Here is a 22,999-nt window from a genome sequence, read left to right as displayed (position 1 = left end):
AGTGCATGCATGTACAAAATACGTACGAAATACGTCATCACATAATGCGGTTTACCAATTATCTGCTGTATCTTTTGGTGTTAATCCATAGTTAATGGCGGCTATAATGCATGAGTTAATGACTTTCAATGATGAGGGGTTTAACTTCAATGGGTTGGCTCGTGGAACAGTTACAACGCTTGGATCTGCTGGTACAGGAACCTCAGAAGTAGCCTTCTTGCCCCATAAGGATGTTCCAAACAACAGTTCAGTAGCCGTATATTTCCACGTACGTATCTACGTAAATACGTATGTACGATAGTACATAGATAGTTCTGAATTGGACCAAGTAAAAGATTCGGAAGGATTTATGTATATCTATATAGTCAGCATTGCAGAGAAAATGCGTATGGTGTTCGAACTGTCGTGCATTGTCATCCATGAACTGATGATACCTTCCACTTTGTTGCCATGATACGCTTTTAACTTTTGTTTTCTAAGTAAATAAAGGAGATATGTTGCGGCTGTAACCGTTAGTTTCATCCATTATTGTGAACTTAATTAGGATTCAATCCAGACTTTTATTGCCTTCAAAGGGTCCCGCAAGATGATGAGGGCAGGGTTGTGCAGATGGCTGCGGCACAATGCCGATGGTGAAAACCCTGAAGTAATTCGAGTACATGAGAATCGTCGAATCTGATGAATCGATGCAAAGAAGAGCAACCTTGCCACATGAAGTAGCGCAAGAAGATTTGCTCGAACCATAAGATAGCATAAGGCAAGGCATTTCCGGATTCGCTTGCATCTGCCATTGCAAACCAGAACTGCGTAGTTCTCAGCAGTTCGGTTTCAGTAACCTATTTGGAACTGAAATGTAAGAGTCTGAGCACCATCCGGGCCGATGAACCTCAACCGGAAGTCTACTTGATGATGACACCAATCACAAAAACTAGAACTCGGTTTAGCCGAGAAATGCAGAGCATCTGGTCTTTAGGACTAGTCATTGTTCATAAGCTTTACCCTTTGCTTTTCCGCTATCAAAGTCAAGTAAGGCACCTCATCGAAATGAAGCCCACAAGCCAGTGATTGAACTCAATAACATTAGTCAATATTCGCCTTTAAGATCACGCTTGATCCAATCGAGCTAGAACCAGCATTGCATTCTGCATTTCATGATCATAGTGTAGTACACTAAAAAGTTGCGCAAGAATCCAAAACCTTAGTTAAGAAATCACTACTCTCTTTGAACAAGAGCTGCTAAACAAGAAAATGATGCATGACTATCCGATACAAGCATATCCCGGCAGCACAGCATGTGCATTTGCAATAGCAAAGCAAAATAAGGGAGTACAACAAAAACCCCTGGTGCTAATTTTTCTCTCCAACCCACATCAGCAACAGGTTAACATTGACATCATCATAAACCTCAGTGTTTTCCTCTCCTGCCCCTTCCACGACCGCGGCCACCTCGTCCACGACCTCCTCTTCCTCCATGTCCTTTGTCACCACCTAATGCCCTGCTGACCCCCTCTTTGGCTTTCATTTCCTCCGGCAATGGGATTATGTGGTCCACGCACTTCCTGAAGCTGAAATCATCCATGGAGTCATCTTCCCTTATAAGGAAGAAGCACTTACTTTTGAATGTGGGATGAAATCGGACTTGAAATGCTTTGATTCCTGCACCTATTTTTTTCTCCGGCTCTGAATGCCCCTTCTTAATCAACTCCAGCAACGTCAAGTACTCGTACTGCATTGTGGGAGGAAAAAATTAGCATAAAGCATGGGCTATCAATACAATTATAAAGCCAAAAGCTCCAAAAAATTGAGATGTAACATGCAATTGGTTTGACTGAATCCACTACATGATTCAAGTATGACTCAATCATTCAGTATGTGATTAAATTCTTTCTCTTGGACACAAAAATCAAGCTAGTCAGTCGATGTGGTGATCACTTGTAACTAGCATGATAAAAATGTGCATCACACACCTAACAAGCAGGTAAGAGATTCTATCTGTACATTACCCTTCGCATGATCAAGATACTGCTTCTATTGGGCACATTACCAGCACAACAAGCTGCCCAGGACTTCCTAATGCTTACCAGACGAATCTTCCTGGCAAACCAAACTTATAACAGCACTCATGAAAACAATGTGCTCAGCTATTGCGTGTCACCCTCAAATAAATTCCATTCCACATAGCTTGAGCGAGATCTCCATCTAAGTGGAGAACACTGCCTACTTTCAGCTGACCAATGTACAAGGAACAACTTATCTTCCCTCAGCAAAAATCCCAGATTTCTTCTTCTTTTTTTCTCAGAAAGAACAGTGGATGGTCAAATTGATCTTGCCTCAAGCAGTAGCGAGGTCATGCAATTCACAAGAAAACCCAGTTCCTTCTCTTCTCATTGACAACCCGACATCAAAAATCGTCGAAAGGCGAGAAATTTGTTCGATCATTTCATAGCCATTCAACCTCAGAAACTAAGAGCTTCCGAATTCGACCAATTCAAGTCCGACCGATCGAACCGTCGTCGACACATCACAAACAAATTGCAGCATTCAAACGAATACACTCCCGAACAATCAAACGCTTGAATTGAACTTACACTCTACCTCCAATTGCTCAACAGAAATGCACGAAATCCAGGAAAGAAATTGCAAGCCGAAGCTAAGCATTCGCATCCTCGCCGTACCTTATTGACATTGACGTTGGCAGGCCAGAAATGGAGGAACTTGAAGAAGTAGTCGAACATCTCCACGGCTGACCCGAACTCCTTGGGCCCGACCTTGGTCCGACCCGGACCCGGACCCTTCTCCAGGCGCTCCTCCTCGACGGACTTCTCCTCCACCTTCTGCTTCTTCACCGCGCCGCCGCCGCCGCCGCCGCCGCCCTCCTCCGCGTCCTCCTCCTCCTCCTCCTCCTCCTCCCCTTCTTCTTCTTCTTCCTCCCTCGGGCGCTTCGCCTTGGGCTCCTCGCCGCCGCCGGCCGCGGCCTCCTCGGCCTTCGGGTCGGGCTCCCCGGCCACGAGCTCCATGTCCTCGGCAGCCGGTGGGTTCTCCCCGGCGGCGAGCTCCGGCGGCACCTCCTCTGCCATGGCGACGCTAAAACCCTTAAGCAGCGATCGCGCGGTTTGCGTAGGGTTTTTCTGCTTTTTGCGCGATCGAAGGTTAATTTAAAGAAAAGAAGTTGGCCAAAAGAGAAGGAAATTTTTTAAAAAAAAAAAAAGGTGAAGAAAAGAAAAATAAATAAATGGGTGTAATGGAAATGTTAGATCTTCGCAATATCGATTATTCGCTTTGATGGAAACTATAGTGTATTTTTTTTTTTTGATTTATTTAAGTGTCCCCAACACTTATTAGCAAAAATATATAAAATACCATAGATTTATCGCGTTAAATTTTTAAGAATAGTTTTTCTTTTTGGTGATCGAGAATCTGTTGGACTTTTTAAGGATAGTTAATACCACAAAAAAATTAAACTACTCATTGTAACACAAATATATCCAACTTTTGTTGTGTATCTAAAAATGTTAAACTTGTCCATTGTGATGTGAATGCCAAAAATATATATATTGTAAAAGATCCCAAACTTATACTAATATGGATATACATGTCATACATATACAAGTTCGGGTTTTTACCTGACAAAAAGAATAATTTGAGATATCCATGTTACAATTGATAAATTTCAGAATTTTTGTGACACAAGAAAAAATTAGAGCATTTGTGTTTATAATTTGAAATTTTTTGTGGTATTTTCCCTTCAGATTTGTAACATGAGTTACATGCCACATGATATAAGATTGAAAGATTTAAACCATTCTCTTCGAAGCACCGAAGTTAGTTCAACAATATCATCGCAGCACCCAAATCATGATTATTTTCACATTCTAATTTGCAAATTCGAAGCTAAATTATTGAATGTGAAATGGGGTTGGGTTGAGAGAAAGCCCATGAGACCATGGGCTCGTTTCTCTCTAGGCCCATGGATGAAGTATCAACCTCTTGTGCACTCTATTCACAATTAAGTCACAAATAGACTGTCCGCTTGTGGTGTTTTTTTTTGTGGAATTGAAAACTGTACTAATTAACCCTAAAATTGGTCTGGAATCGAACTAGTTGATTCTAGAGTAAACCCAATTGAGTCGAAGTCGAGAATTGGAAAACCAAACTGATACAAATTGGCTTAGAATTGACCAGTAAGGTGGTTTTGATTCGGTTCCCTTCCCAATTAGAACCAATCCATTCAAAGTCAATAATAGGGAACTGAACCAATCCCCCATGTGAATTGGCTAGGTACTTGTCTTGTGAAATCGGTTTGGTTCGATTCTTGGATGAAAGCGACCTGTTGCTCATCCCCAGTTTATATGCCCAGTAAATAATTCATTCCTTTCTTACTTTTTTGGGCTGGTGAAGTTATAAATATAATGACTAGCTGCAAAAGATGGGGGTGCAAGAATCACTCCAAATGCACCGGACGGGAATGCTTTTTACCTGATAAGCGCGTACACGGCAAGAACAAACGGGTCAATGGTCAACGAGATCAAAAAAGTCCCGACAAGAACCCGAGGTCGTAAATTAAGGTCGCCCGTGCTGCTTCTTGGAAAAGGTCCTCGGTTTGATCGCGTCAAATCTTCCCACGCCGTGATAACTGCCTTTCATAGAAAATCAATAATTCAAAACATAGTTTCGGAAAGTGATTGTTACCGTCCCTTAGAAAATACTTTTAGTTAACATATATTATCTAGTTATAAAAACGATTACTTTTATAAATATAATTTTAAATTTGCATTTTCTTTCTGCAAAATAAACGTGTCAAGTAAAAGTTGCCATAAAGTGATTCTTGCCTTTGATCGGTGGAGAAGTTTTTTTCCCCTGATCAAGGAGCACAAATTTCAATGTCGATTGAAAATCTGTCATCAATTTTTTGAGCTGAGTGTAGAAATTGAGATGTATCTTTAGTTAAATAATTGTAATTACTATATATAGCTAGAAGAATTTTCGGGACCAATAATAGGGTTAATTCTTTTATTTAACAATTATGGAGTATAAGCGTGAAAATTTTGTTAACTGAACGTCCATAAAACGTCCTGTGAATTTCAATAAATCAATTAAGCTCAACCCTTCTACTTGTGCATGGGTCCAGGGCAGTTTCTGCACAGTTTGTGGCACTTTTTAGATCTTTGAGCTGGAAATCCTCCAACGCGCCTTTTACTTGTGCATGGTTCGACATCTAGATGGCTGCTACATTATAATAATTAACGAAATATGATATATCCACTTGTAATTTAACAAACTAAAAAGCTGTCGCCCCAGCACCACGGCGAAAAGCGTGGTATGCGGCCTGTCTAATTTGCCCAAGAAATGGTCAATGAAATCCATCTAGAGTTTAGTGGTTGGCAAACAAGGGAATATCAATAGCAACACGAACTCTCGGCCGAGTCTCGACTCGAGCACGAGCTCTATCTAATGTCTACCCATCGCGCGTGCAAATCCTCGGGAAGCTGAAATTGTATGCGCATACAAAAGCTCTTCGCTACAGCGAGTCGTAGATCGTCATAGAAGACACGGGAGTGCAACAATCCATTAGAAAAAGGCGAGGATCGACCAACACATAATTAGGGCTCTCAAAATAGGTCACAGACCCATATTCTGATCCATATTTATCTAAATGAGTCATCTTAAACTTAAAATACTTGCCATAATGGGTTTTAAAGCTAAAAGTCTAAGATAGATGGGTTTTAATGGTCGATTATTAGAAACTTTCAACCCATATAATAAATAGTCGAGGCTTAACTCACGTTGATCATTCTTTGCTGGTTGCTTCTCTCATCCTCTCCAATTTCACTATTGGTGGTGTTCTCCATTTGTTCACTTTGCTTCGGTTATCATTAGATTTTCTTCTTGTGGCTCGCAATTTCACAATACTATAACATGTCATTCTTCTAAGGAAAAAAAACTCAAACTTTTCATTACCACCGCCTTCATGCCCTTGTCCATAACCCGCCTCTCGAGCGTCCTCACTAACACGACAAGTCAGCACATGGAGTGGCCCATTCTTTGAAGGCAATAGTTTGAGGAGAAGAGTTGCTACAATTGAATTCGGAGATGGTTCGAATCACTAAATTTGCATCAAATATGAAAATGGATTAGAACAGATAAAAATATATTAATTCAAGTTGGACTATTTTTGACCCAACCTGATCTACCTTTTTTGAATATACACGTAATGAATAATGTCGATATACCAAACTCTAACGGTTAAATTAATGCGATAAGTCAAAAATTGTACATCTAGAAGGCTATAGGACTTGGCAATTTGGCCGGGGGTCATCAAGTGGCCTAAGAAAAGGTCCACGGACTGTATAATAAGATGAGTTCCTAGATAATTAAAGGAAACGCCGGCAGAAAATCGGAACGCGACCCCGTGACGGCGGTTCTTAACGGCCGTCAGTCCTTCCGTCCCCCGCGGGCGCGGGGTCAAGACGGCAGAATCAAACGTCGGTTTCCAGGAAGCGGACTTTCGGAAGAGTTAACGTCAATTTCCACGAACCGGACGTGCCGAGGAGTTAACGTCCCCACCCACCGGCCGGTCCGTCGTCGTCGCGCGTACAAAAACTCGCTCTTCTCCTCCTTCCTCCTTCCTCCTCTTCTCTTCTCTTCTCTTCTCTTCTCCCCTTCCTTTGCTGAAGCTCGCCTTCTCTCTTGGAGCTCCGGACCCGACCCGGAACCCGCGTCTGCCCCGACCCGGTTTTTCCCCAGGTACGATCCGGTCCTCGGTGGCGTCGGATTCCGGCCGCGTTCGATCTGGTGCTGTCATTGTTGTGTTTTCTTTTGGGGAGAATTAGGGTTCCGGAGTGCCGATTTGGGTGGGTTTTTTGGTGTCGTCCGGACGGGAATGGCGCCGCCTGTTGTGCCGGACTGTCGATGGGGACGAGGCGGAGGAGTCGTCTGCGGGTGGTTTTTTTTTTTTTTGGTGGGGGTCAACGCGGGGCGGGGGAATCCTTGAGGTCGTCGGGGTTGTCGAGGGTCGAGGATCGGGGTTGTTTCGCGGTCGGTCGGTCTGGCGCTCGTGAAGTCCGTCGTTTCGATTTCTCCGGCCAGTTGCCGAGAGCCGAGAGAGGGAAGTCAAGATGGCATTTTTGGTCTGTGGAGATGGGGAAAGGCCCGGTCTTTGTTTCAGTATGTGGGGAGCATTTGCGGGGAATGATGGATTTGTCGGGCGAAAGACGGGGGTTTGTTGTAGAAAGTGATGTATTTCTCATCGAGTAATTGGTGAATCTTGTTTTTCAAGGTCTACAAATGGAACTCAACAGCTTATATTTCTGATTCTATTTTAATTAGTGTAAGTATTGAATAATAAGAGAGGATCGAGAATTTAAGCATCCAGGCGGGGAGTATCTCGAGATAATTACAGTCATTGATATTTTTCGACAGTCAAAACCACTTGGTTTGTAGATATAAGATGTTTAAGTGGTTCTCCTTCCATCGGTGATGTCGTAGCTCAAAACATGCTTCTGTGCCTTCAAAGCGACTTAAGTTGTGGAAATTGACTGTTGCTTGGTTTGGGGGTTGTGTTTTACTTGGGATCGATCCAATTTTCTGTTGAATCTTTTGATGTATCAGGCAATTTCTTCATAATCGGAATGAGTGAGCATCTTGTCCTCTGTGTGGATCACTTCATTACACCCGAGAGATCACAATCTCTTGAAAAGGCTGCAAAGCCTGCTGGAGAGGGTTCATCTTCTCACACTGCTGATCCGGCAACCTCTGCTGTTGAAGTCGAGGATATACAAGTCATCAACACATGCGAAGAAGAAGAACCTCTCATTCAGACTGTTGAATGTCGCATTTGCCAGGAGGAGGATAGCATTAAGAATTTGGAGACTCCTTGTGCTTGCAGTGGCAGTTTGAAGGTTTATGCTTTTTTGGGTCTCTTTTTCCTTTTTTTTTTTAAAGACATAATATATTGTTATTTGTGATTTTCTTCATAATGTACCAGCTGCCATGTCACATATTGACTTGGCTATTTTTGTGCTTCCAATCAGTGTAGTGGTATACATGCTTGATTACATCAGTTCTGAGGGTTGTATCTGTGGGGTGTTGCTGCTCTGTGTGCTTTAGCTTTGCTATGTTAATCCAATGGGGTAGAAGGTGCTGAAAAGTTTGCTTGTTCTTATAGAAGCCTGACCTCAGTGTATCTGGTCTGGAAGGCTTGGAAAATTACAACGAGAATATCTCATCATTTTTCTTCTATAAAATAGAAACCTGAATGTTTACTTGAGCATCATTAGCGTATGATCAGATGCACTGAAATCCTGGTCCAACGGTTTTGTTTTCTTTTGTGTGTAGTATGCTCACAGGAAATGTGTGCAGCGGTGGTGCAATGAGAAAGGAGATGTAATTTGTGAAATATGCCATCAGGTAAGTCCCTATTAGCACCTGAAACTTTTTTTACAACTACCTAATTTGTTGGTTGCTTGATGCGTATAGGTGCTCACATATGAAATCGGCGATGCTCAGTAAAATTGCTTCGTGAAATTGCATTAGTCTTTTTGTTCCCTTCCTCTTCAAATATAATTATGACATAGCACAGTTATAGTCTTTCCAATGGCTGCTAGGTTGTATGCTGCATTGTACTAGGATGATTTGAAGAAGAGAGAATTTTTATTCCCCTCTCATTTTTCTTTATAAGTTCTGATCTGCCTCTGACTGCTCCATAAAATAAATGGCAATTTGTCAAATACCGTACTGCCTCCAACTAAATACTGTATGACTCAATATTGTCTGCATGCAGTTACTAAAATTATCCAATTTTATGGATTATTGTTTTTCTATTCCACTTACTGGGTAGAGGCTTGTTTGATCTTACCATTGTGTGGATTGATGGTCACTTTCTGAGTGGCAGAGTTTTTCCATATTTACTGACGCTAGGGAAATTTCATGGTTGATGTTTAGGCTTATGAGCCTGGCTATACAGCCCCACCAGCTCCCCCGAACTCTGAAGACGCTGCAATTGACATAAGGCAAGAGTTTACTTTAATATGCTTGTACTATTAACTAGTTAGCTTTATTTTAACTTGCTGCAATGATTTATGGAGAATGAAAACTACTGCGTGGATCATTTTGTTGTGTAGGATTGATGTTAAAAAGTTTGACATGGGTTGGCTTCTAATTTGCACTTGTCAATGATTCATTTTTCCTAATAATGGCAAAGACTCTTTTTTCGTTTTCCAATTATAATTCTTTTTTGACTTTTTTGGCGTTAAAGATGTTGAGGACCTCATAAAGTTTCCTGAATTGGGTGATTTTTCCCTTTTGTTTCGGACACACTTACCATGATGGTAGATGAATAAATTATTGCATATCAGTCATATATTTCCAGCCAAAATCCTGTGAGTGGAATTACTGTCCTCTCAACTTGCATCTTCAAGAGTTTATTTTCTTAGACATTTTGCAGAGGACAGGATGGTAAAGTAAAACCTTAGTGCATTGTGTGAGTGTTTTTTTTTTTTTTTTTTTAAATATATATTTTATTATGAAGGAAAAAGCTTTGTACCAGGTCAGATTTGATCATGTTGATGTCTTATATTTCATTTTTTATGTGCAGTGAGGGTTGGACGCTGGCTGGTGCTCCTCTGGATTTACGTGATCCTCGTATTTTGGCAATGGCTGCAGAACGCCATTTTCTGGATGCAGAGTATGATGAATACGCTGACAACAATGCAAGTGGAGCCGCATTTTGCCGCTCTGCGGCTCTTATTGTGAGTCATAAATTATAATGGCCTTGTTTGTCATGTGATTTGGGGATGCATTACATTTTGATAAAATCATGTCACTTAACATGGGGCCCTGAAGTGGCAATGTGTTTCTGATTCCTTGAACTTACAAAATTTCAGTTTATGCATGCACACTTCGCCTGCTTGTCAATTTAAACAAAAATCAAAATTCATTCATGATCGCAGGGAGGGAGAAAGGGGGGTGGAAGGACTTACGTCTTTGCTTCTCACAATATTATTCTGACATCACACTAATGTAAAAAAACTGTGCTTGGATTTTGCACTTTTTCCTTTTTTAACGAGCTTTACCCTTTTGATGGCAGTTGATGGCTCTTTTACTCTTAAGGCATGCCCTATACCTCACCAATGGTGATGATGAAGATGATGCATCTGCATTTTTCTCTGTGAGTGTTCTATTTTCTTATTAACTACTAGAGGTTTTATCAGTTATCTCTTGTGGCATTAGTTTACCGGTTTTTTCTTTCCAGCTGTTCCTGCTTCGAGCTGCCGGCTTTCTTCTTCCTTGCTACATTATGGCTTGGGCAATAAGTATCTTACAGCGTCGAAGACAAAGACAGGTTTGGAGTGACACTTTCATTTTTATTTTTAATTATCTTGAAGGAAATTTCATCCATCTTTTAATCCTGTTAATACCTTAAGTTTATAAGTATTTAAGAATTTGCTAGAGGAAGCATGTTTGCTACTTGGCATTACTTATTTCTATCAATTTGCTAGTTTAAGACACGTTAGCAGATAACTTTGGAAGTGCACTATTGGGCTGGTGGCAAGGTTGTGCAATGTGGTTTTGGTTCTTGTAATCAGTCTCCTCTCTCTCTCTCCCTGTGGAAAAATTCTTATCTGTCTCAGCTGGGAGTCTTGTGCATTTTTTCTTGTTGAACTCGCAGTTTGGTATCTGTCCACACAAGAGAATGGGGGGTTTGTCTCAGTGGTGGCCAAACTCTTGTTGTTTCATGACTAGGTGATTAAGTAAGCATCTACTGGTAAAACTGTTAAATTTAAATGATTCTCGATTCCTTGAACCAGGAAGCTGCGGCACTTGCAGCAAGTGAAGTTGCATTCATGCTACAGGCAGGACAGCATCATGGTTTGCAGATCACAATAGAACCAGGACCTTCAGTGATTCCTCATCAGGAGCCAGTCCAATCATAGGCGGCTGAATTTGCAGGCATCTGCATTACCGAAGAGTGTACTTTTACTGGTGGTTCTAGCAGTGAGAAACAAGGAATATATAATCTATCTATTTGAAGTGTGAAGTATGCAACTCTTCACCTGAAAATACTCTTTGAGGTTACATCAAGATTTTCTGTGTACATAATCTCCAAATCTCGCTGGGGGAAGTTTGTTTTCACTGTGTTTATAAATCCAGATAGTCACCTGAGCTGTTGTATCTGCGAGATGCTGTGTATGAGATAATCGTATTTGCCTTCATTGTTGGAAATTTCTGGGTTGAAGAAAAAGCATGTTTTCATGCTTAATCTTTTCCTTTTTCTTTGGTTATTCTGGTACTTTTCGGGTGGAAATGGACGATTTGATTCTTTGTTACGAGTGTGGTGGTATTGCGTCTCCCTCGATTTCAAAAGAACTTAGCATTCGCGCCCGGGAAAAATTTCAGCTATTGCTAGTCATTGCCTTTTACGGGCGGCATTCTGTCTAATCCGAGATGGAGGCAAAGCAAAAGCGCAAAGCGAGTTCGTGAAGAACATGAAACTCAAGACTAGCAACTTTTTCGGTTGAGTGGATGGGCAGAAATTCAAAGTTAGTGGGGGAAGCAAGCCTTGGTTTTTCACTTTTCGTTTTATGCTTTTCTTTTTCTCTGGAATAATCTGTTGGACACGCCCTCGTCCCCCCTAGTTTAGGTTTGCTTTATTCTTCTTTTGGTGCTCGGTTGGTTAGTCACCCTCCATTTTGAGCATAGATGCTGCAACGGCTTGGATAATATCTAGAAAGGACTAGTTAGGCACATTTGGTATAAAAAAGCTGGAATGAAGTGGGAATGATAGGGAAAGAAGAATGGGATCTGGATCGGTAGATCGCGTGCGACATTGGCATTTCGTGATTGTTATATGCCCTTGCCACGGGGGCTGGATCGACAAAAGACGAATAATTGCCGTACGACAGCCAAACGGCGACTGTGTTAAGGCAATCTAGGAGACGAGACAATAGCCATGTTGGCATCAGCCCCGCATGTTGTGCCGTCTTTACCTCGAGTTCCAAAGACTTCCTTTTCCCTTTTCCTGGCCGTGATTTTGTTGTGATGACCCTGTGGAATGCAAGATGCTCAGCACAATGGGGAAGATACTTGGCTTCCCCAAGAATGTAGGCAGGTCTCCAGGTTTCACTTTTGTTCAAACCTGTCAGTCTTCCTACACAGCCTTACTGGCTTCCATGTCAGGCTTATCATTGGGGTGGATCTTGAATTGTCTTTATTTCTCTCGGGACCCCACTCTCTACTTTACGCTTTCTATTATTCCTAAATGCAATAAATAGTGGGACATAGGCTTACTCTTCAACCATGAGCTACAGAAGAAAAGACAGTCATAACTCCAGTAATACCACAAACCAGTCAGTTGAGCAATAACCCCTTCTTCCTCCTGCTTTGCCCAGTTTTCCTCATGGGACTTGGAATTTCCAAGGTGGTAATTGTTCTCATCTGTTTTGGAGTCCTAGCCCTTTTGGCACATAATGCTTCAGCCACGAGACGTATGGGTCCTCGTCCTAGATTGGAGAGAGAGCAATCAACTTTCCATGACGGCCTGCCTAATTTAACAAGGAATCTTTCCATTGCCGAGCACCTACAGGAGAAAACCGTGGCACCTGCACCTTCAACGGCATTTGACCCTAGCCAAGCAAACAAAAGAGGAATTCCAGGAGGATCCGATCCCATTCACAACAGATATGGACATTCTTAAGCCACAGCTTAAAGAGCAGAGAGCTTACCAGGTAATATCTTGGGAAGGAAAGGGTGCCTCGTTGTGGCGTCGAACATTTTGTTTGGAGGATTACATGCATTTTGGCAGATCTTCTGTATATTTTTATGTAAGTTTAGGAGTCCTTTGTCAAGGTGAAGAGAGGCAGTTCAAGTCTTTTAGATCAGCACCCACTCATACAGCACACAAGTTACACATAACAACTGCAACAGTAGCTTCGTTATTTGCATATAAGGTTCTTTCCTACATGTTTTGAGATGAAATGCTGGACAATGCTTATGCTCAAATGATAGACAATGCTTCTGAATCATTTCACTCAGAGATGATTTCATTCTGGCAACTGTTGCATTTGGTTTAGATGCTGATAATTAGGAACATAACAACAATCAGTTTCCGTGTGATGTAAATTTTCTAACAATAAACACCCATCTCTAATATTTACCGGAAACAAGTACTCATCTAAATGGTCGTCCTTGATACCAATGAAAGTACAAAGAAAACCATTATTGTGAAAGCTAAGCCATCAAGATGGACAAAAGAAGAGAATTTCCTCCCATATATATATAATTCACAATCTCATGTGGTGTAAGCTTAAGTAGCTGCTCTAAAGTCAGTTACCCTTAAACAGTCGCGATCTGCGGTATCTATTCTCTCTGTGAAGTTTGATCTGCCCGAAGATATCTTCCTGGAGACTGCTTGCCAAATCATATCTACCGCATCATCGGGTCGGGATGGATATTGGAATTCAAAATGTTGTGCAACTTCTTTCAGTCTCTCCCACATCTTGGTCCATTTGTTCTCTTTTATTCCACGGAGAAGATTTACCAGGTAACCTTTCTTTACAGCATCAGCAGCATGGACAAATAAGCAGAACTCCGAGTAGTCCAAAACATCTTCAAATGGTAATTCAATCTCATCGCTGATTATCACGGGGACACAATGATTTACAATGGCATCGAAAAGGCGATTTGAGGAGGGAGTGTCACCAGCGATATTCAAGCAGAATTTCGATGAAGCCATTCCTTGGCCTGCCTTGTGGATCCCATTCCCTTGAACACTTCCAAATGCAAAGTGCACCCCCTTCTCATCTTTGAGAAGGTAATACAATTCTTGACGAATCGCACCTCCCTGTAAAATGAAAAGCATGAAGACATAGGTGATAGGCAATTTAAGCTGAAAAAAATGTGTGTGGATGCAACAGGAAATAAACCAAAAGATGATTGATTTCAGTGGAAAATGGCCTCTTCCATGAGGCAAGCTGAAAGAAGCAACCTCATGCCAAAATAGGAAGAAGGTTCGAGATTTGGACAAAGACAATATAAGCTCCATCGTGATCTCCACAAAACTGCTTATGCAATAAATCCTTGTCAACTGGTAAAATAAAATATAATCAATTTAATAAAAAGCCAAAAGGCACTTACATCTTTTCGGTAAACTGCTCCTTGAAAATATGCCAGTATAGGGCGCTTACTGAATGGAGCAGATGCATCGCCCCGTATGGTTCTCACAACATGCTTGTATGGAGCAATTATATCCTTCTCAAGGTTAGCTATTTCCGCTGGATATCTACCAAAATCGGCAAGCACAAACATTGCAGAACCCAATTTCTTTCTCGCATCCAACATGCTATTTGGATGGTGGGCTACAATGATATGATTCTTCCCACCCATCTGCTTCCACTCATCCCGGCCAGTTAGATACCGCACCAGTTTACTCTGTAACATCCTGTTGACACTAATTTTATCCTTCCCATGAAGCTTAGAATGGCGATTGTAACTGAGAGATGAGAAGAACGGCACAAAGATTATGTCCGCTAGGCTTGAATTATTCACTCTGATAGCAGTGCATGGTCTATCGATGTCCAGGGTTTCCGAGGATAGAAGATCAAGAGTGAGCCAATACTCTATACTATGCTGTAAATTCAAGCCACCAGGATAAGTTGGGATTTGAGCCAGATCTTGGACATTTGGCCAAGTTTCACCAGCGTATCCCTTCCATCCCAGCAATCCAAAATGAAAATCAGGAGGCAAGTCATACATAAAAACTTTCAACAGAACCTGATCAGGATCGCATGCACCTTTTCTTTGCCTTTTTCGAGAGATAAAATTTCGGCCACTGTCCGTAAAATTAAAACCCTCTCCTTGTCCTTCTAGACGGACTTTATGCTCAATTTGCGAAGTCATGGATGGTAGGGAGGAAACCTCAGCCTGTTCATTTTTTGCACTGGGTTTCAAATAAACGGATGTATTATTAACAAGAATCAGCTTCAAGACTTTGGTAGATATGGTCGAAGTATTACTGAATTCTAGGAGGAATAGAGAAGAGAGGATCAAAAGGAAAATGGAAGTGGTTATTATGTAAAAAAGGAACCTCGAAGGGAGCATGCTTTTCTCCGACATGCTGGATTCGAAAGGGAAACAGTTAATGCTTCTCAAGTTTGATCTGACTGCATCAAGAGCTATCAAAAGACACTTTCCTACTAATCAACAAGCTACAGATTTCTAGAAAACGTTAATTCTCTTTCAGGAACCTATGCCTGATCACCCCCACTTTTGACCACCCGGTCAATGTTTCAACTCCGGCTCCTCGAAGAGAACATCCAGACTTCCTAAACGGTAACTCAGAAGTCCCCGATTCCATTACAACATGGAAACCCGGTCTCAATCCCTAAAACCCTCAAGGGTTTTGAGAGAGATTCCGACAGCAGTCTGATTCACAACATCTTCACCAGCAAACCAAATCGTCCACAACAACCAGAAAAATCACATATTTCCTTCTCCAAAGTGGGCATGATAAAAAAGGAAAGAGTTGGTTCTGCAGAATCAATAAAATACCAGAATCTTCCCTCGCTTATGTTCTCACTCCAAGATTCTTTCTTGGGATTGCAAGAACATTAATGGCGAAACCTTCATCCCATACAAGAGAAAAAAAACCCGATCATCCAATCATCTCCGTCTCTGCCAAGAATAAAAAGAAAGAGCACAAAGAAATGCTATCAACCTCGAGCAGAAGCTCGAAAAATCGAAACTTCATCAATTGGGTTCTCAAGGACTGCGATCATCTGAACTGGGTCAATCAGTTCTTGACAAACAGATGAAGAGAGATTGATGTACCTGGACACCGCGGCTGATGCTCCGAGGGTTGAGGGGTGCTCACAGACTGTACAGCACAAAAAAAGAAATGCATGTCCTGTACATAAATATAAAGCGGAGGCTAAATTGATCGAAAAGCTGAAGAAGGGTTTATTAACAAGTCCCTTGTACAGGTTTCTTGTATCCCTTAATTGTCATTATTTAACTTGATCATGCCTTCCCTCTCTCCTTTGTCAGCTTATGCTGCTGCCGCGGTGGCGCGCACCCAGACAGAGAGAGAGAGAGAGAGAGAGAGAGAGACTTTTTAGTATTAAATTTAGTCTGAAATGGTAACTTTACTAATTAAATCCTCCCTAATTTCCTTCGGAAGCAACCCCACTTTGGCACTTTTCCCAGTTCCCCAAAACTTAAAGAAACTATTTCCTCACCCACAATTCTATATCTGAAATACAGACGAATTCTCAAAGAAAATCATTTACTTTCTGCACTATTTGATTATCTGTTGGCATGTCACGATCATCCGTTCGGTAATCCTTGATGCAATCGGGATTTTCTCTGATGGTTTGGTGGGGAATGGAGAGAGGCATTAGCTGGCTGTGATTGGTCGATTTTATGGTAAGACATCATCACTTTTGTTGGGGTTTGGAACTTGGATGAGAGGGAGGTTCAACTAATCGACCAAGAAGTCTGTTGATGTGGAGTTGGGTGGTTCATGCAAGTTGGCTCGACACAACCACATGATGAAGCAGACTTTGTCCAAGAAAAGAATCAATTTTTGCTGGTAAGCAGCCCGTCTTTCTTTCTTTATATTTGTGTAAATTGCCCCAAATTAGAGAATTCTTTTGAACGACTTGAAAAGGTACACCCCCCATTGCTTACGGCCGAAAAAGAAACAGAAAAAAGGCTCGATTGCTTGGAATGGAACCCCATGAATTAATGGAAACAATTCAAAAATCAAAAGCACGGTCAACTCTACAGTTAGCTTTGTGTGGAGGAGCTATTACCATTGTTATCATGGATCAAAACAAAATAGATGTTCTTCAGGGATTTTTACCTTTCAAGTTAAACTTTTAATTTGTCCAAGCTGTTTTTGTTCGTGGAAAGCTCGTGATGTTAGAACACTCATGAACCAAAATATCAGAAAGAGAAGCGAAGAAATGTGATGGGGAGGAGAGTAATAAGAGGATGGAGGTGAAATCGGAGATGGGCTTCGCTGCTCTTCGCAAGGTCCGGAGGGCGCGTGCAGATTTTCATGGTTGATTATGTTGAGAAAACTCTCTAATATATATTGAAAATTGACAAAACCTTGCGTATGTATTTAATGATTCCGATGATAAAATTTCCAGGTAATATTCTTGGAGCAACTCAGATCAAATTTCATTCATTAAACTTAGAGACTTAATCGTCTATTGAAGAAGTTCTGATTCTCTATGTCAAAAATATTGTTATGTCATGATCAAGGACAACAGTATAGTTTGTGTATTGTCACACCCTTAGACATTACGAGAAGTTTTTAGATCTTAACAATTAGTTTGGATGTGAAGCACAACACTAGTAATTTGGCCTGGATTTCTTTCTACATATAGCAATTGTCTATACAAGAAAGATAAATATCAACGCAATCTTTCCATAAAAAGGATTTGTAATTTGAGTGATAGTCATCTGGAGTCAAGATGTTCTTTCCTAACGAGAAACTATACTTATGAAATCCAACCTCTCTTGTATGGATAGCTGAATCGAGAGAGTCTTTAATTTGCAATCCAAGAAGCAATTAGATCTTCTCATATCATTTATGTCCAACGGTATTATTAGATAGATGATCCTCAAAGGTTTTGTCCAACGGTCAATTTGGATACCGATGAGTGTAAAATGAGATCGTGGTGGTGAAGGAAGTATAAGATTTGAAGTCTAAGGGCGCGCATGACAAAATTTCTGTTTCTCAATTTTCTGTTTTGTTTAGGAGCGAGGTTTGGAAGCAATCCGTTTGATAACGCGATTTGATTTCTCATTTCTGAAACAGATTTCTATTCTAGAAATAGAGAAATTGAAGAAATCCTTCTCAGTTTCTGAAATAAAAATCAGAAACTGAAATCAAACTATATAAAAGAACCTTGCGCTTTCTTGCTAACTTAATTCACTCATAACCACAACTTCACAAATTATTGCTAATTTTCTTTTTCTTATTTTGCTTGTTTTTTTTTCATTTTTTTTCAATTTTTTTTTATAACTTCCTATTTAGGATGAAAGGCAATTGAATGGGTCCCCAATTTTAAAAAACGACCAAAGTTCTTAAATGCTTACTTAAAAACAATGGGGCTCTTTCCTCTTAGAAAAGGCACGCGCATGGCCAGTTGAAGAAAAAGTTCTTACGTAATAGATGAATAAAAAACGTGCCTATAAATTTAACCTTACTTTTTTACGGATTCAAAATTCTTGCAAAATCAAAATTATTAGATTGTTACACAATCTTGAATTTTAATTAGAAGGCAATAGATTCAAGAGAATTTCTCTCTTTGCTATGCAAGGGCCATTAAAGGTTCATTGAGTAACAATAAAGAAATTAGGGATGAGCAATGGGACTGATTCAATTCGAGAATCAAAATAAACCGACCTTCCCCCAATTGGTTCCTAACCATAAACATTACTTTAAGGTAGAATTCTTATATATTCCTTTACATCATTAATTTTATTTTGTTGATAATCTTGTATAATACTAGTTTTTGATAAAATGACAAGGCTGTATAGGCGCCATTGATGGCACCCATATTCATGCTTCCACAGTACTTGTTTGAACCTACGCATGATGAGCTTGCAAACGATACATTAACCGAGGAGAGAAACCAAATAAATACGCTTAGAAAATAATTGCTAGTAAAATGGCAAGGGATAATAATATGCTGGAAATTCCATGAAATTGTATTTTCAACTTTTATAATGTATTAGTATTATTTCGACTATTATTTTGTATTTGAGGATTTCTGTGTTATTTTAGTATTATTTCGACTATTATTTTGTATTTGAGGATTTCCTATGTTGTTATCTAATTAATTTCTATTCCTAGAAATATAAATTTTGTTTTGTTATCAAACGGATTTCTGTTTCAGAAATAGAAATTTTAAGTCGTTATCAAACGGGTTTCTTTGCTCAGAAACTTATCCGGGGAATAGAAATTAAGAAATTGATTTCTGGGCAGAAATCAATTTCTGTTTCAGAAATTTTGTCATGTGCAGCCTAAAATTCCAAAGTTCAAAGAGAGCTTCGATATTACATGATTGTCTTCTTGAGCTTAAATTGTAATATTTAAGAGGTTGTGTTGCTAAGAGCGTGAGATCAGAAGTATTGATCCCACATACTTGAGTAGAGAGTACTTAGACATTGTAATTTCTAGTTGATTCTCTAATGAAATCTAGCCAATAAGCTATCAGTTGTTGGTTAGTGCGGGAAAGTGGACGCAGACTTATCATAAGCGGAATCACTATAATTGTTGTATGCAATGTTCTCTATCCTTTAATCTTTCATTTATAGTGCGGGAAATCCACATACTTGATAGTTTATTGCATGCAATAAGGTCTGATCAATGTGTAGTTCATCTTCAGATGTTGTTCATTTGCTATATTGAACTCGATTGTTATAAATTCCGCTTAATCGCCCATTAAATCTCTTATTCACCCCTTTAGGTTGTTCTAGCCCCAATAGCTTGTGTTAGTGAAATGTTAGAGATTCTTAAGAATTTTTATAGGATTTCTTTTTTTTTTGCTAGAGACAATTATGATATTATTGCTGATTTTCTATATCTTTCAAAATTATATGTATATCTCTCTTGATTATACATGTCTTGATTGATAAATATTATGTTAGATAGTCGTCTTATAAAGCCTATAAATCGGCATATGTTCATTATAATTTATCAAAAAATACAGAAAATTCCCAAATTCTATTTTCTACTTTATTATTCATAACTTGGTATTACAACCAACGTTCCTTAGAAGATCTAAATGCACCAAGTGCACATCGCATCCCTAGCAAAATAAATCCATCCCTCTCAAAATTGTTCACTCAAATGTCTCATTCGCGTCTTCGCACAATATCTTTTATTAGCTATATGCCCTAAAGCAACCATGTAATAGTTACATGTTAGAGATTATTTAATGGCAAAGAAATATTCATTCATCGTTCCATAAATGAGTTCATAAGATTAGTTAGGACCGAATCTATTCTTAAGGGGTTAAGAATATGTGTAACAAGTTTGCAGTGATACTAAATCTTTAAATAGTTCCCGATTGATGAATCATTGAGAGGATACTAATGATTCTATTGAGACCGGTGTGTTCTCAAGCTTCGCCATTCGGTATTGTATACCTAAGGGGATGATGAGTCAAAAGCATTAGGTATTGTGATATCCGAGCTAGAACAGAGGTGCCTGTCTCACACAAGTCCACTGAACATGACATGCATATAATGATTGGCAACATGAAAACTTTTAATGGGGTCAATATCGATCATTCATGCTTTAGTTTGGTGTAAGATCTTTAGACCTAAGGTATGATGTTACTTGTATGTTGGATAGATGTGGTTCGCAAATGCACATATTGGCATTTTGTCGAACTATCTCTATACTTGATAGTCATAATTTATTCACATATGAAGGCACATATGTGCGCAATATAGAATTTGTCTTCTTATTATATATAAAAATACAAGATTGATATCCTATACAATCTACTCGTGACATTATATTGAAATTCTTGACCTGGATTGTAATTGAGAATGAATGGTTCATGTCTCGTAGAATACATGTTAATTAGACTTCGGCATATGATTGAATCGGTGACTTGATCAATACTTCCTTGGCTTTTGTTCGATTGAGACACGGTGAGATAGAATGATTGAATTACACGATTGTCAAAGTTGACGGGTTCATTATGTTTTTGAAACACTTCACATTGTCTATGTGATCATGATATATTGCTAAATATCACTCATGGTTTGTAAGATTAGGAGATTGATCTGGACAATCAATTCTTTAGGTCGTGCTAATGTGTTAGTATAAGTCTTACTACTAACTCAGTGATGAACTTGAGGATGTCACACACTATACCTAATTAGAATGGCGTTGAATGAGAGGGACAATATTGCAAATGTATTTGTAGTTGAGCCAATCGGATTGAGTTGGACTAAAAATAAAAGATCTGAAAAGAGCTTCAGACTTTACAAATTCTGAAACGAGTTTCAGACTTTATGGCTGAATCAAAGATCTAAAGTGCGTTTGAATTCAATAACCAAATTAAAAATCTGAAGTGAGTTTAGAATTAATAGCTGCATTAAAATTATGAAGTGAATTCAAAATTAATGGCATCAGTAATGATATGAAGTGAGTTCAAAATTAATAGCCAAATTAATGATATGAAACGATTTCAGACTTAACGACTAAATTAAAGATATGAAATTGTTTTAGATTTAACGGTTATATTAATGTTTTGAAACGGTTTCAGACTTAATGGCCATATCAATGATCATAAATAGTTTCAGATTTAACGGTCACGTTAATAATTGAAAACGGTTTCAGAATCAATGGGCAATTTATTAATCGGAAGTGGTTTTGGATTCAAATAACAAATTAATGTTTTGAAACGGTTTTAAATGTAACGGTCAAATTAAATATCTGTAACGGCTGGAAAGTTAATCCCCAGAGCAAAGACTTGTAACCATTATAAATTTATTTATGCCTAGAATAATGTTTTATAATGGTTATAGAATTAATGTGTTACGGTATCAGTGTTACGGCAGAATTAATTCTCTAAAACGGTTTTAGAGTTAATGAGCCAATTTAAATGTGATTTGGGACTGATTATAAAAGGCAATTGAGAGAGCAGATCACAAGATGATCGATGATCGACAATCCATAATTGAGAGTATTGATAATAATCGACCAAGTCATTCTCATACAAGAGCAATTGCTAGCACTAATCATAGTGGTGAGATCTCTTAATTTCTCTTTACTGTTTGACGTGAGATTGGTGGTGTGCCTAAACTAGAGCTTGACACTTGTGGGCTGGATATGAAGAATGTTAGAACTTACATACGAAGAGATCGGGTTTTTTGAATCCAAAGAACATTAGAACCAATATTACCAGAGGACATTAGATGTTCATGGTCAACATTCCAAGAACGTTAGTAACACTGTGGGGACATCGGATGTCTGTAGTTAGATTATGAAGAATGTCAAAAACAAATTTTTTTGAGTACGAACCAAAGGTAATGTGATTACTCTACTTCTCATTTCTACATATTTTTATTAAAAGATACGAACAATGCTTTTAAAATATGTGTATGAAAGTTTTTACTTCTGTTACGAATCAAACTTTGATTCAAATTTACCTATACATGTGTTTTTGTTTATCGAAATAAATCCCAAACATCTTTCGCTGAGCAAAGTCCAACTTATTTCGTTTCCTGTAGCCATGCTAGCAACATTAGCCGCATTTGTTAGGTTAATGTCTTGACAGGAAAGCGAACTGCAATAGACACATAGACACATGTTATTTGGCTCAAATGCCTATGATTTTGGGCACCACAACCAATCTTACTGCCCTCAAACAAACCAAATTTGGTAGACGCTGCCTCCCATAGCCTCGTCGCAGATCCACCAAGTACAATCCATGGTAGCGTCCTTAAGTTTTCATAACACCCTCTGACATTAATTCAAACTCTAGTTGACTTCTTTGAACCCATCTTGAGTTTGCAGGGATATTAACCATATCATATTATAGATTTTTAAGATTTTCTGTAGGATATTTTCTTATATCAGAGACAATTATGATATTACTGTTGATTATCCATATATTTCAAGATTACACGTATATCTTTCCAAATTATGCATATATTGATTGATATATATTGCTTTAGATAGTTGTCTCATAAAACCTATATATAGATAAAATTCATTATGATATATCAAAATATAAAGAAAATTCCTTCCATTTTTCGCTTTATTACTCTTAACTGCTTGGAGGAAACACGCCCGAGACAACGTCTGTCATTGTGGTTGCTGTTGAGCGAGAATCTATGAGAGGGTTTAGTGTTGATGTGTTTCAGTTCTGTTCAAGTCTATAGCCAAAAACGAACAACCCTCATGATGCCCGATTATTTCACAAATTATCCGGATCAAAAGGAGAATCGACCGGAAGGCTCGAACTTT

At 39.3% G+C, this 22,999-nt stretch overlaps 3 protein-coding genes across 3 annotated transcripts; 1 reads left to right on the top strand and 2 right to left on the bottom strand.

Moving 5' to 3' along the window:
* Window positions 1–1,109: 1,109 nt before the first annotated feature.
* LOC104419777 (protein EMBRYO DEFECTIVE 514) lies at window positions 1,110–3,133 on the bottom strand. The gene is made up of 2 exons (XM_010031543.3): window positions 2,676–3,133; window positions 1,110–1,726 (listed from the first exon to the last, which is right to left on the bottom strand). Exons 1-2 carry the CDS (start codon window positions 3,075–3,077, stop codon window positions 1,406–1,408), a joined length of 723 nt encoding a protein of 240 aa, XP_010029845.2. The 5' UTR covers window positions 3,078–3,133; the 3' UTR covers window positions 1,110–1,405.
* Window positions 3,134–6,581: 3,448 nt separating this feature from the next.
* Window positions 6,582–11,269, top strand: LOC104419767. Its single transcript, XM_010031531.3, has 8 exons — window positions 6,582–6,744; window positions 7,609–7,898; window positions 8,335–8,406; window positions 8,941–9,008; window positions 9,593–9,746; window positions 10,085–10,165; window positions 10,250–10,339; window positions 10,806–11,269. The coding sequence occupies exons 2-8, from the start codon at window positions 7,629–7,631 to the stop codon at window positions 10,929–10,931; spliced, it is 861 nt and encodes a 286-aa protein (XP_010029833.1). The 5' UTR covers window positions 6,582–6,744; window positions 7,609–7,628; the 3' UTR covers window positions 10,932–11,269.
* A 1,763-nt stretch (window positions 11,270–13,032) lies between these two features.
* Window positions 13,033–16,082, bottom strand: LOC104419759 (probable arabinosyltransferase ARAD1). Its single transcript, XM_010031518.3, is given in 4 exon segments — window positions 13,033–13,381; window positions 13,384–13,837; window positions 14,131–15,666; window positions 15,823–16,082. Coding segments are annotated over 3 exon segments (1,494 nt in total). The 5' UTR covers window positions 15,109–15,666; window positions 15,823–16,082; the 3' UTR covers window positions 13,033–13,319.
* Between the last annotated feature and the right edge of the window lie 6,917 nt (window positions 16,083–22,999).

This window comes from Eucalyptus grandis, chromosome 2 (assembly GCF_016545825.1).
Source record: "Eucalyptus grandis isolate ANBG69807.140 chromosome 2, ASM1654582v1, whole genome shotgun sequence".
NCBI classification, from domain to species: domain Eukaryota; kingdom Viridiplantae; phylum Streptophyta; class Magnoliopsida; order Myrtales; family Myrtaceae; genus Eucalyptus; species Eucalyptus grandis.
This window is presented reverse-complemented; position numbering and strand designations above follow the sequence as displayed.

Excerpts from the sequence above, each read along its gene's own strand:
- LOC104419777 (XM_010031543.3), bottom strand. The coding sequence starts at position 3,077 with ATGGCAGAGGAGGTGCCGCCGGAGCTCGCCGCCGGGGAGAACCCACCG. Across the intron at positions 1,727-2,675 it reads CCAACGTCAATGTCAATAAG|TACGAGTACTTGACGTTGCT; the intron begins GTACGGCGAGGA and ends CCCACAATGCAG.
- LOC104419767 (XM_010031531.3), top strand. The coding sequence starts at position 7,629 with ATGAGTGAGCATCTTGTCCTCTGTGTGGATCACTTCATTACACCCGAG. Across the intron at positions 7,899-8,334 it reads CTTGCAGTGGCAGTTTGAAG|TATGCTCACAGGAAATGTGT; the intron begins GTTTATGCTTTT and ends TTTTGTGTGTAG. Across the intron at positions 9,747-10,084 it reads GCCGCTCTGCGGCTCTTATT|TTGATGGCTCTTTTACTCTT; the intron begins GTGAGTCATAAA and ends TTTTGATGGCAG.